Here is a 13,890-nt window from a genome sequence, read left to right as displayed (position 1 = left end):
CAGAAGCCTGCTGAACACTGTACATTTAGCAGGAGTAGCTGAAGGTCACCAGTGTGTAAGTCCTTGTGCCTGTCCAGCAATCTGATATTTAGTGTATCTCTGCAGTAAACCCAGCCAAAGCAAGATCATCCCTTGTCTGGGTTTGGGTTCCAACAGATACTGCCCTTCTCCTTACCCAATCCTAAGTATGAATGTGCTTCCTTTGATGTCAGCCACGAATTCTTGCTCTCTCTCAAAGAAGCTCAATCCTAGCTATGATTTATAAATTATCACAGCAAAATGCAGCTGGAAATGGAAAACACAAAGTCTCTGTAATCATGTTATATTTTAAGGCTGTGTGATTTGTGATTTATAATCTAAAACATTCTCAGGGGCTAAGGGAATGAATGTTGATTGTTTGCTATTTTAATCACATGTACACTCCTTTAATCCTAAAGAGAGGAAGGTAATTATGTTTCATTTTCAATTCTTCCTAGCTGTTGTCAGTGCTGGCCATGGACTGCCTGCAAAATTTGTGATCCACTGTAATAGCCCAGGCTGGGGCTCAGACAAATGTGAGGAGCTGCTGGAGAAGACAGTGAAGAACTGCCTGGCTCTGGCTGATGAAAAGAAGCTGAAATCAATTGCATTTCCTTCCATTGGCAGTGGCAGGTAAGGTTGTCAGGCAAGCCTGATGCCAAATAGGTCACATTCTCTGGGTGCCATCTGGTGTTCCAGTCCCTTCCCATGTACAAAACACATTGCTACAATGCTGGCTCTTTTCTTCCTTGTTTGAATCAGTGCTCTAAAAGAAGAGTTTCTTCTAGGTGTGTTCAGGCAGTGCTTGGAGCCTGCAGTGTTTTCCTGAGTGCTAGTTTAGTGTTGGCAGATCTCATAGTGATCCCTGCTAATCTTAAAGCATGCAAATGGGATAAAGAGCATAATAAACTTTCAAGAGAATGTTAAAAGAATTCTTTCAGACCATCAATTCATTCATATAAATTGGAGATGTGGAAAAGAACATGAAGAAAAGAGGTCTCTTTTGCCTGATTTTAGTGCATCATGAAACTTACCTGTCTTACAATGGCCAGAGGACATGGCTTAGTGTTTGTTTAAGCTGCAAACCTAAAGTGCCTTGATTCTCAGGATTTGCAGAGTCACTTCAAGCCTTCATCCAAAATCCATAAGCTGAATTCCATAGAGTTTACATCATGGGACTATTTCATTAAAAAAAAAAAAAAAAAAAAAAAAAAAGACCTTAAAACCCCTTGCCAAGGTCTTTCTTTGAAAGCCTCAGTCTAAAGTTCAGGTCCTCTGGCTCTGTACAGTGTGCTCAGTGTTGGATCATGTTCTTAAGAGTCTCAGTGCAGACTGACTGCACCTTTAGTCTGAGGCTCCTGGGTTTGGGGTGCAGAGGGAGGTTGGGAACACCTGGCCCTCACTGATGGCTCAGTAGGAAGACCAAGGGCCAAATCTAGGCTGAATTACACAGTTGTGTGTATTAACCCTGAACAACTGACCATCTTGAGTTTGCCACAAAAGAAGTTGGCTGGTGTACAACAAGAATATTCTTCCCATTTTGCTGTGTTGCAACAATAAATTAATTCTTGCATATTCTGTGGGCTAAGGCAGGAAACTGTGTTTGAGGTTTTGGGTGAATGACAAGAAATAAAAGTTTCATGAAGATGCTAAATTTAAGCAACTTGCATCATAGAAATCTCCAGCTAAGGTTAATTTGCATAGGTGTAATTTTTAGGAGATAACTTGAGCAAACTTTGCAGAACAGTAGAGAAATACAGCAGGGGATTCATAGTAACTTATTGGATTAACTGTCAGGGTCATAGGCTGGTCAGTACAAAGAGAAGCTCTGAATCACTGTCTGGGAGAAACTCTTCCTCCACGGAATAATGTGGAGAGTGCAGTGTCTGTGGAATTGGTTATGTAAAAATGGGACCATGTAAAGTATCTTCCACACAGCCCTGTCTTTTCTGGATAGCTCCCAGCAAAGAACCATTCCCAGCCCTTGTTGTGAAGTAGGTGATTGGTACTGGAAGATGATGAAGCCTTGAACAATCCTCAGGATTCATATTCTGTTCTGAAATTTGGTTACTGACAAGCAGGATCTGGGGCAAGTCCTCCCCTTGGTATATACATATTCTTACTTGAGCCAGTTAAAGTGGTGCTTTTAAAAGATGGAGAGAAGTCAAAAGGCCTTGAGTAATATATGAGCTTATGTATTTTTTTTTCCCCCCTTAATTAGAGATACTCAAGCGTAAGTTAATTTTGGAGAGAACATAATATATTCTGACAATACTCTCTACTTGTTTTTATGAAGTCAAAAGCATTAAAAAAAGAAAAAAGTAAAGCTTTAAAGATAACAAATGCCAAAGACACCACATGTATGCAGCTGTTCTAGTACAGGCATCTGTCAAGCAGACATCACCCAATAAACCCACATAAACAGTTTCATTCTCTTTTATAGTTGAGGAATGGGATTACATGAGGGCAGTTCAAATAAATCACGAGGGGAAATAAAATAGCATACTTGTAGCATTCATTGGGCCAGATGCTCAGCTACAGCCAACTTATGGAAAGCACAGCTTGGGTTCTGTTCAGAGGTAGCCTGGAGTTCAGTCTGGTAGGGCCAGCAGGAGAAAAGGGAAAGGAGAGTTAGGGATTGAACATGAACTCATCCTCTGAGAAGGGATTTCATTCTGATGCTCTGACTTTGATCTGAATTGACACTGGTTTGGCTGAAGTCCCAAACTGCCTTTTCACAAGAATTTAACTCAGACCCATAGATCAATGCATCAGGCTTCTGTTTCTTGCAGCCCACACATGGCCATCAGGCCAGCACCTTCCTGCTGATTTTTCTGCTCTCTCTTGTTTCTTTTGGGAGAGGTGTCCTGAGCAGTGGATCATTAGCAGCTGGCCAAGTGGCCTTCCTTTCACCTGGCCACTCTTCTTTCATGTGCCCTGGTGTGACCACCCTGCCAGAACGCTTGGAAGCTGTGTGACTTCAGAGGCCCCTGAGAACAGCTCAGAAACAGTGTGTGTCCCTGGTTTGATGCTGTCTTGCATGACAGTTCAGAAGCAAAGTTCCTGGAAGATCTCTGCACTGTATGCCAGGATGCAGCACTCAAAAATAACCTGCAAGTGCCCAGGTGTGGAAGCTGCTCACTCCTATGCAGCTCCTGTGTCAAAACTGCTCTCATTTGATTAACTTCTCACACAGCTGATTATCCCTGACCAGCTCATTTGGCTTTGGAATAGTACCAGCTTTGCTCACAATTCTTTTTCCTTTTTTTTTTTTTTCTTCTTCAATAGAAGAAAAAAATCAGGCATTTTCAAAAAAGAAAAAGAAAAAACAGTGTAAGTTATTTCATGCCATAATTTTTGAAATACCACAAACATTATCTTCAAGATAGCACGTATAATATCACATTACAAGCAGGAATGACATGGAATTGCTCTCTGAGAATGTTTTTTGATAAGGCAATGTGCAGCAAGTGGGCCATGACACAGGCAGTTGCCCTTCACATTTGGTGTGTTGCAGCAGAAAATAAGAGGGAGATTATAACAGCATTTTACTACCAGTGTGGTGCTTCAGTGAGCAAGTGCTGAGAAATGTTCACCTGTTAGTGCCAGAGGTGGATTTAGCCCAGCTTCCTTGAACTGCTCAGGAAATGCTGAGAAACTCATCCATCTGTGTAATCTGTAAATTATTTGTAGTATTAATAGTACACACTTTATAATGGGGAATATTAACTACCAGGTATCTGTAAGTGCACGCCAAGGAACCAGGTGATGTTCAACAGGCTCTTCCAGGTTCTTTTTGGGTGCTACCCCTAAGAGAGTGGTCATGTCCCATCACCTTCAGACTGACTGTGGAGTGCACATCACTGAGGCTGGGGGAGGGCTCAGAATTTGGCAGGTAGACCCTGGTCTGGGTGAGTAGCAGTACTTCAGGAGTAACACAGCAACAAAGTTCAGGTCAGGTTCCAAGCAGTTACCAGGTGTAATTCCAGGAGTTTGCCATGATCTATAAAATTCAGATCAAAAAGTTCAGGCCATAGCTTTGTTCAGATCATTCTACTTGTGCTTGACTTGTTTTAAGAATAGATGAATCTTTCGGGCAAGGTTCCTAGATAAAAATGTGAAGTTTTAAGAAAGGTTGTCAGGTTAGGTCCTGTAAAATCCTGTGCTTAGTTACTGTTAGTAGTGGTAAGACCATATTGTACTTTGGGGTTTTTTTATGTTTCATACTCCATATCAAGTTCTCTGTCCCTTTTTACTTTTAACAGTTGCCTTGCTTTCAGGACAGGTTTGATTTTGCAGCTCCAACACATACATTGCTTTCCAGAACACAGCAGGCTCTTGGTTTACTTACCTGTTAAATGAGAATAATTGACCCATCAGGTATCATGAGGTTCAACCCAACAGTATCTGTAGACTCTGTAGTCATATTTTAGGAATGTTTTTCTTCTGTTTGAGCATTTTAAGTCTTGCCTAAATCAACAACTTCTAATTCACACTGTAAACCCTGGCTTTGCAGCTTTATTTGCTGTGAGGTGTTGGGAGAAAAGCTGGAGCCTTCCCTGGGAGGTTAAACCATCAAAAGTTGGTTCAGCAAGTCTTGATTGTCTTTCTTTTTTTTCTTTCTCCTTCTAGAAATGGCTTCCCAAAGCAAACAGCTGCTCAGCTGATCCTGAAAGCCATCTCCAGCTATTTTGTGTCTACAATGTCCTCTTCAATCAAGACGGTGTACTTCGTGCTCTTCGACAGCGAGAGTATAGGGATATACGTGCAGGAAATGGCCAAGCTAGATGCCAACTAAGCCTAGAAAAAAGCTACAGTACCAGCCCCCTCTTCCACCCATCAGCATCCCCAAATCCTTAAATCATTGTGAGGCAGAGCATCCCTTATTTTAAATTTTGCTCATCTAGGAAAAATAAAGGTGGGGGTTTTGTTGTTTTGTTTTGGATTTTTTTGTTTGTTTTGTTTTTCCTCTCTAAACTGTTTTATGTTGGCACTGATAGTTGGCATTACTGCTGTTAATGCACTGTTATACCAGGCATTGTCTGAAGTTAGTGTAATCTAGAAGATTTTATAGTTTTATTTTAATGAAGTATGGATTGAAGCAGGAAGCTGTTAGGAGTATGTAGTCTTTTACTTGTGAAAGAAACAGGCCAACCCTATTTTGTAACTGTGTTGTGGTGCTTTATCAATACATCAAGTGGCGTTCCTTTCATTTTTTAAAAGAACAGATGCTATAAACCTAATTTGTGTTTGTTTATTGTCTTAATGATTCTGGATGAAAAAAAATACAGAAACCCTGTTGTCCTTAATTATATTTACAATTTTGAAACTGTGTGAATTGATTTAGTAAAATGTTTGAACTGTTGCTCTTGGTGTACTTGGATTGATTTTTCCTTTAAGCCTTTATTTTTTAAGTTCTGAAAAGTTATCTCTGAGAGGGATGAGAGCAGACCAGAATCAGTGACCTGGAAGCTTGTTTGGATATGCTGGGCATCGTCCCTGTGCTGGCTGCACGTGAGTGGGCTCAGTGCCACTCACAGCAGGGATTTCTCCAGAGTGTTCACCCTTCCCAGTTACTTCAGATCCTGTTCAGAATCTGCCCTAATTGCCTCTTCAGTTTGGGAGGTTGAAGCCTTTTAGATCAAGCAAGGCCTAAGATTTTTTGAACTCTTTCCAGTCATCTAATACTGGCCTGTTTGAAGCTACTTTGTATTTTTTTTCCATATATTTATGAGCCCTGTTTGTAGTGGTGGCCCTGTCCTTTGCACAGCTGAAATCCATACCAACATAGACTTTATGGAAGCCACTTGGGTTTGTACTTTGAGAAAAAGAAGTTACACTGTTAAAAGCTATTGCATGTGGATGCTGCTCTGAGGGAGGCAGCTCTTCCTTTGAAGTTTTTAGCTGATTTCTAGGTAGGAGGCATACGTTTTCCATCTCTGTTGAAAACTTCATTTGCTGATGAAAGAGTATTTCACATCCAGTCTGGATTGGCCCAGAGCAACAAGCAGACCAAATCTGACTTTTCAATAAGTTCAGGAACACCAAATATTGAAAATGTGTAGCTTGAACTCCTGCAAAAGTTTGGGGTGTTTTTTGTAGAAGTTAAAATACTTGGAGTCTTCAAGTGTAGAGAAGCAATGGCAGCAATAACAGAAGGCAAAATTTAAAATATAAAATAAAAGTTATTTTAAATATATACCCAAAGTTAAAAGGAGCAAAGAGTACATTTTTTTTTGTGCTTCAGATGCATAAAGTGTTTGACCAGAATATGAGCTCAAACTTTAAAATTTTTTATGGCCAAAATGGACTTTGTGCATTTCTTAGACAGCAGCTTAAGGGACAGTAAATTAAATAAAGTGCAATACTTTGGGCATTTAATTGTGAAGCATCTGCTACTGCAGTTGGATCGATCCTTGTAGTTCAACTGAGCTTGCACTTTCCCCAAGATTCACTAGATGTCAGTAAAAGAATTGAAAAATACCAAAAAACTCTCATGAGCAGCTACCTTGGAGTGAAATGGGCCTTGATTTTTTCAGTACAGGATGGGATTTTTAACACAGGAGAGCCCACATCACACTGACCATTCAGACAACAAAAATCCTGAGCTGGTAGCAGTGTAGAATTTACTATACTGCAATGAATCTCACTATTTTAAATTATGAAGGTTTTAAAGTCAACTAAAGTGTTTATCCAATTTACTTTCTAGGTGGTTGAAAGTACAATCTCCATTTTAACATTTAACAGATCTCCCTCACACTGCTCCAGGCTGGGAGGGACAACTTTTGACTTTCAATTAGAAAATCCTAAAGCAAACTGAATGGTAATTCAAATCAAATGAACTTGCTTCTTCTGGCCTCACATCTCAGCTTCTTATTTAGGTGTGGGCTCCATAAGAAGCTTGGCTGATTTCATTGGGCTCACCTGTGATGTGCCATCTTATTTGCTGGGATTTTGGTGCCTTTGTAAGGAAAAAGCAAAACCAGAATCATTTGCAGTGTTGAAGCTGGTCTCATGTGGGGCATTGCCATATTCTCTCTCCATACAAACATCAGAGCATCCTCTTCTTCCTCCTCCAACATCCCAGAGCCAACTGTGCTCACCCACCTCTCCCACAGCCCAAGGAGTGCTGCTCCAATGTCCCAAAATCCAGCAGGCTCTGTCAGGAGAGCCAGAGATCCCAGAACAGTCTTGACCTCAGGCAGCCTGAGCAGATTATGGCACCTATTCAAGAACCTAAAAAGTAACATATCAGGTTACATTCATAACAAGGAAAACGAGGAGAAATTCCTGCTAACGTGCACTGGGGCCAGGATGTTACTTTGGGAATCTCTGTGGCATTTTGCTTGTTGGAGCTAAACATGCAAGCTTCACTTGCCAAATAAAACCGAAAAAAAAAACCCAAAATAAAAATCACACTTTGGGAAGACCACACATGGAAAAATGTCAGTGAGGTGCCTTTACAGCTTCTTCTCTTACTGGTTAGTTCATTCTGTTTTTCACCTGAGCACATCAGTTAAAATAGACATTCTCTAACTTTTCAATACTTTCAAGGTAAAAAAGTAAAAGAGTTTAAAGCCTTTTGTAGCCAATAGCATTTTCAAGTCATGTCAGTAGTAGTCAGGTGGCTGAGCAAGGATGCCTGACAGGAGGTGCAGACACCTGGCACAGATTTTGCCTGTCCTGATCCCTGTTGCATCCTGGAGTTCCCACTGCTCCCTATTTTCAGGCAACCAGGCCAAAAATAGGTGGGACTGCATTGCTTCCATGTGCTTGACTCAGAGATTACAGGTCTGACACTACATTTTATCATCAGCATTTAAGCTTACAGCATAGCTGAGAACAAATTGTTCTAATTGTTTAATGAATTATGATGGATTAAAAAAAATATTTAGATTAATAACTCAAGCCCTCATAACCATAATATTGGAGAAGCAGTGGGCAGCAGGGTAAACAACACACCAATAGGACAACATCAGGACATCTCCCGAGATTTGTTACCAAAATTGCTTCCATGTACAAGATTTTATCACAATTGGGAAATGCAATTCAAGGGTCCATAGGGAGCAGTATCAACATAATCATAAGGATAATATGGAAATACGAAAAGATAGGTGTTAATAGCTAGATAAGATTGGGTAATCCTTCAGCCACAAAGTATGCTAAGGAAGAGTCACTGGAGTGACTGTAGTTCTGTAAAAATGTGAGGAAGACTGGAACTGGAGTCATTAGGTGTGAGCAAGGCACTTTTAGAAATGCTTTTTTCAGTAAAAAGGTGAATCAGGAACCTTCCTGTTTGTATAAATGCTAAAAACCAGAGTAGAATCAGTCCTAGGATGGTTTGGGTCAGAGGGACCTTAAAGATCATCTCTTTCCAACTTCCTGCCTTGGGCAGGGACACTGCATTAGAACAGGTTGCTGAGCCCAGCCTGGCCTTAAACATCTCCAGAGAATTCAGAAAAAGAACTCCAAAAGGGAAAACAATTACACACAGACAAAGCATCAGAACCATACTCAGACTGAAACAACCAGAGAGGCAGAAGTTTACAGAAGAATAAGGCTCCAGGTTTCCAGCATTCATTAGCACCAAGTTTTTGTGAGCTCCCTTCCCCTTGATCCTAGCTAAAATTGGGGTTTCTAGCCTGAGAAACAGCACTGGCAGGAGCTGCAGGTGCTGGTACTCAAAGATGAGGTCTGCAGCCTGTGCTAACCAGTCACACACTCTGCTCTGGGCTGTTTTACAGAGGACAGTAATACCTCAAGTTGTAACTGCAACTCAGAAGGAGCAGCATAATTGATAGGCCTGAAGAGTGCAGGTAAGTAGGAGGATTGTATTTATATCCCTGGCATGAAACCCAAAGGGAGCCAGGCTATTGCACACTGGCTAAAGCGCTTGAAAATTGCCACCGATCCCTTTTTGTGTCGAGTTCTTCAGAGATTTAGTTTGCTCCTCCATAGAATCCCACTTAATGCCTCCACAATTCATGTTTAACCATTATCACTAGCAACCTGCTCATAAATGCCTCTTCCTTGTTAGATTCCACAAGCAGGAATCAAGGGGAGATGATGCTGCTGTTTCCTAATACAAAGGAAGCAGCGACGACGTTTCACAGCACAGCCCATAAAATCCCAACTCTTCCCCACTTTTTCACCAGCCTGGTTAACGGAAGAAATTTGATATTTTTGTACCTTGAAATGACTAACCTTCTTGGGCTTAGGAGAATAAATTAAACTTGAGTCAAAGTATGCCTCAGCTGCAGCAATGGGCAGATTGATTTGCTTTCCATCTGGGAGATTAAATTCCACTGCCAAAAAAATGGCACCAGCATAATTAGCTGTCAGTCAAGTTGCAAAGAGACAGACTATGTGGGATAATTGAAAGCCCTGCAGCTTCTCATTACATACTACAGTAGCCCTATTTGCAAATTTCCACCTTGAGGAGGTTCTCCCAATGTGGTCAGGATTGTACTCCTTCCTCCTGGCACATTCTTGTGAAGTGAAACAGGAGTGTTGTGCGGGGATGGATTAATTTTAAGTAACTCGCTTAACCTAAGTTGGTTATAATATATTTGTCAACAGCCTCTGACAGCTCCACTAGACTTTAATTGCAAACAAATCCAAACAGCTAGAAGGAAATGGTTTATCTTCCACTCTGGGTACGCCCAGGAGACACCTTTACAGGCACAAAAATCACCCCCCTCCCTTTGCCTTTTTTCAGTTGTGCACTGTCCCTCCCACAGGAATCCTCCTATTCAGCAAATTGTAATTCATAATGCACCCATCAGTATGCAATATTACAAACATGTACCTTTCATAAAATAATGAACTCTCCCTTTCCTCCCCTGTTTCCCGAGGCTCAAGCATGCTTCAGCTATTGCTGAGTGCACAGGAAAGTTCAGAATCACAAAGGAGAACCACAGAATGGTTTGTGTTGGAAGGGACCTGCAAGATCACCTGGCTCCAACCCCCTGCCATGGGCAGGGACACCTTTCACTACGCCAGATTATTCAGAGCCCCATGCAGCCTGGCCCTGAGAAACAAGGAGCTCTGATGATCAGTCCAAGCCTTACTGAAGGGTCTATAGCAATATTGATGATGAGGCAGAAGGCAAAAACAGTAAAATATGTTACAGCTGTCATCCTAAAACTCTAGGGAATATGTAATCCAGATTTTTCCTCTGACTATATTGGGAGTAAGCTCTGCCTGCACTCTCCTTTTAGGGTGAGATGTAATTTCTGTCCCTCTTCCCCAATAAACTAAGGAGAATTGGGTCCATCACCCTCACCAAGCTGCCAGTTTCAGCAAGGCACAGCTCCCAGCAGCTCCCTGGCCATCCTTCCCTCCCCAGGGGAGGAGGCAGCCGTGCTCCTCCTCACAGCTGGGCATTGCCGGATCACATCGGCAATAATGTGATTTATAGCAATGTCCCGAGGTGGGAGGGATGGGGGTGGGGAGGTTTGGGGGCTTCATTTGCTGGTGGCAGCTCCGAAGTTGTCCAACCCAGAAGAGTTTCTGGTTCCCACAGAAGAGGGAGCCAGTGTCACACCTCCCGCATGGCTCTCAGCCCTCCGAGCTAATAAAGCCCCGACTAATACACTAATAACTCTTCTTAAACCAGAGCTTTCATTATAAATGTAATTTATGCTCACCTTTAAGAGCACCACAAACCTGAGCGCTCTCACGGGCACGGATTTGCCTCTTGCCTCCCTGCAGCACTTGCTCAGCACTGGGAGGAACGAGCCTTCCTCACTGGTGTGAACTGGGAGCCAAACTGGGAGCAGAGCAGGTGGTTCCTAAAAGAGTAAAGCCAAAGTAATGAGTTTGCTGCTGTGATGTGGGAGCAGATTGGGTTGGCACGACAGAACAAGACAGAAACTGCAGAAAACAGAGTGAAACTATTGCTGATTATTCAGGCTCCATCAGCAATATAAACACGCCAATCTACTCCTGTGTCTAGAGGGAGAAAGTCAGGATTTAGCTCACAGACAGGTCTCACACTGGCTTATCCTCATGTATGCTAGGAATGGGAAAATTGCCCCTCTTGTCTGTGAACAATGCCCCTTTATGGTTTATTAGACAGTCCTCTTTTTTTGCCTCAATTACTCACTTCAAAAGAGGGTGGAAATGGGACATTCCTAGCCCTAATACTAAATGCATGTAGTCAATAAAAAAGAAAAAACACTGAAAAATGTTTAAAGGGAGGGTGCTTAAGTTATTGCAGCCCTTGGGAGCATTAATGTATGTGCCAACAAGTTACTGTATGTGGCTTTAACATGCTTATTTATTCTGCTGTGCAATAAAACTCTCTCTTAAATAGTGCCAAAACCTGTTTGCCATGGCAACCCCTCATCACACATGTGCTCCAGTAGTACTTACAAGCACCTTCTTAAAGAGAAATACACAGCAGGATGAATGTCTCGTGACCTTCAGGGCATTTTACAAAGTTTTAAGCACCCAAGTAAATATTGCTTTGGACTGAAATATTTATTCCAGGTAATTTTTTTTTCTTTTTGAGCAACATTAAGCAGTGAAGCAAAGCTTGTTCCTTGCTCACTTCTCTCCAAGTGGAGCTCTAATGAGTTGGACAAAGCACAGAGCCTGGTTTTTACCTGGCAGGGCTCAGGTGTTGCCAGTTGGCAGGGGAAGCTTGGTAGGGATCAGCTGATCTTCTGCAGTTTCAAGTGCACTGCAGCTGTTCCTGGTGTAATTAGTCATCCTTTGTACTGCCACAAGAAAATAGATGTTTTCCCTGCTCCCACCCACACAAATGTTTGCTCAGTGCAGCCACTGGCCTGGAATCCAAGCATGCACATGTCCATAACAAAGCCACTGACACTGGTGTTACACTTCCAGCCCTGCAAGCACCCAGGAGGGTCAACCCTGGTTCCTTTTACCACTGTTTAATTTACTGCTGTGCCTTAGCATCAATGCAATGAGCAAGCCCAGTCATTTCCACATTTCCTGGGTGATGCATCCATGGAGCAGGTCAGGGTTACCCTGCTGAGCCATCCTCCCATGTCAGGACATTTCTGTTCCCTGTCTAGCCAGCACCCTCAGCTGAGGCAGCACTGAACAGAGGAGGCTCCTCAGCCCTTCCAGACACCAATTCCCAGCGACTCAACAGGCAAAACCTGATTGATAGTGGCCTTTTCTTATCATCACTGGCTGTTTGTCCTGTGGTGCACCAGCAGGAAGGAGCAAGCCAGGCAGGTTCTGCCCAGAGAGTGGGGCTGCCCCAGGAAGGCTTCATTGCCAGCAGTTACCCTGTCTGCCCCTCCCTCCCTCCTCACCCGCTTCTCTTTGAGGGGTTCCCACTCATTTCCTTCCCTTTTCATTGCAAAGAACATTATTTAAAGTTCCCAAACGCATCCCAGGACTGTGCAGGATGATGAAGCACCTTTACTCCCCAGGTGTGGAGAGGGCAGGGCTGGCTCACTGAGCATCAGGAACGGCTGGTGGGGCCTCCTGAGGAGTCTCTCCCCACCAGCTGCAAGGAGCCTGCACAACAGCACATCCTGGAGAGCCCCCACAGCCCCCAGGAAGGATTCCCTGTGCCCTCCATCCTGAAGGTGGAACTGCCCAGGTGTGAGTTAGTGCTTGGGGCATCCCTCAGGACGTGTTCACTTCACTGAATTCTGCTAGTAAGATTGCTAGGGTGGAAAAGAAAAGATATTTTAGTCCTCTGGCATAATATCTGATCACAGAATATTATAAGTTTGAAAAAAAAAAGTAAGATTATCAAGTCCAAGCATTAACATAACACTGCCAAGCCCACCACTTAATATAATGAATTTTTGCACAATAAAATTCAGTTTAATCTTTACAGAAAGAAATCCATGAATATTATCAACCTCTCCTGGGCCATGCACTTTCCTCAGAGCTGACAAACCTTGCCCACTCCACTGCCCACCCAAATTCCTGTGCCAGGCCCTGCTGCAGACTGAGGAGGGAAGGGGCTGGTCCCAGTAAGGCACAGGAACATCTCCAGATATGGCTGCACAGACATTCCTTCTTGCAGCCAGCCCCAGGGAAATGCTCCCTCCAGCACCCAGGAAAGAAATCCTAGAAAGCACCAGAAAACAGTTGTTTTAAAAATAAATAGATGTATATAAAGCAAGAAAAGAAAACAGTGTATTCCTAATGCTCCATTATTAACGGTGCTCAGGAAGGGATTTTCTGCTTTACTGGAGCATGTAACAGGCTTAAATAAGAATCCCTACCAGAATATAATTTTGTAATTATGCAGATAAAATTTTGTTCTTGCAATGACAACGTGAACACTCACAAGCTGCATTACTCACACATTTCTGTCCATAGCAGGGATGTCTCTCAGGTTGCACTTCCATGAAGACCACAAGCGTGTCACCCTGACAAACCACAAATCATTTAAGACTCCAGGCATTTAATAGTGTTGTCCTGTTGGTTTTAGTGAGGCTTTCAGCTACTGGCTCCTGGCAGGATTCCTGCAGCAGTTGTGCCAGGCAGAAAGCTGATTTCCCAGCCCTGTGCTATTAATTAACCATTTCAGCACCAACTCAGGTGCATCCTTTAATGCTCAGTGAAGCCTGCAGAGAGCCAACCATCCTGAGGGCTGTTTGGAAATGCCTCAGTTTTACCCTTTATCTCCCAAAATAACACCGCCACACCTAGAAAGAAATAAAACATAGAATGATTTGGGTTGGAAAGGACCCTAAAGACATCCCATTCCACAGCTTGCCATGGCAGGGACCCCTTCCACTGTCCCAGGCTGCTCCAATCCCTGTCCAGCCTGGCCTTGGACACTTCCAGGGATCCAGGGGCAGCCACAGCTGCTCTGGGCACCCTGTGCCAGGGCCTCAGCACCCTCATGCTGAAGAAATACTCTCTTTTATT

The 13,890-nt window shown here is 43.0% G+C and overlaps 1 protein-coding gene across 4 annotated transcripts in view; it reads left to right on the top strand.

Moving 5' to 3' along the window:
* Positions 1-5,383, top strand: part of LOC134424718 (core histone macro-H2A.1) — a 42,799-nt gene extending 37,416 nt beyond the window's left edge. For all 4 annotated transcript variants that reach the window (XM_063168706.1, XM_063168704.1, XM_063168705.1 and 1 more), the window contains exons 8-9: positions 477-651; positions 4,651-5,383. In XM_063168706.1, the coding sequence (XP_063024776.1) occupies positions 477-651; positions 4,651-4,816 (341 nt within the window). In that variant the 3' untranslated portion in view covers positions 4,817-5,383. The remainder of the gene's footprint in view (positions 1-476; positions 652-4,650) is intronic.
* Positions 5,384-13,890: the final 8,507 nt, after the last annotated feature.

Source organism: Melospiza melodia, chromosome 14, assembly GCF_035770615.1.
Source record: "Melospiza melodia melodia isolate bMelMel2 chromosome 14, bMelMel2.pri, whole genome shotgun sequence".
Classification (NCBI taxonomy): Eukaryota; Metazoa; Chordata; class Aves; order Passeriformes; family Passerellidae; genus Melospiza; species Melospiza melodia.
The sequence above is the reverse complement of the archived record's forward strand: the minus strand, read 5'-3'. Positions and strand labels throughout refer to the sequence as shown.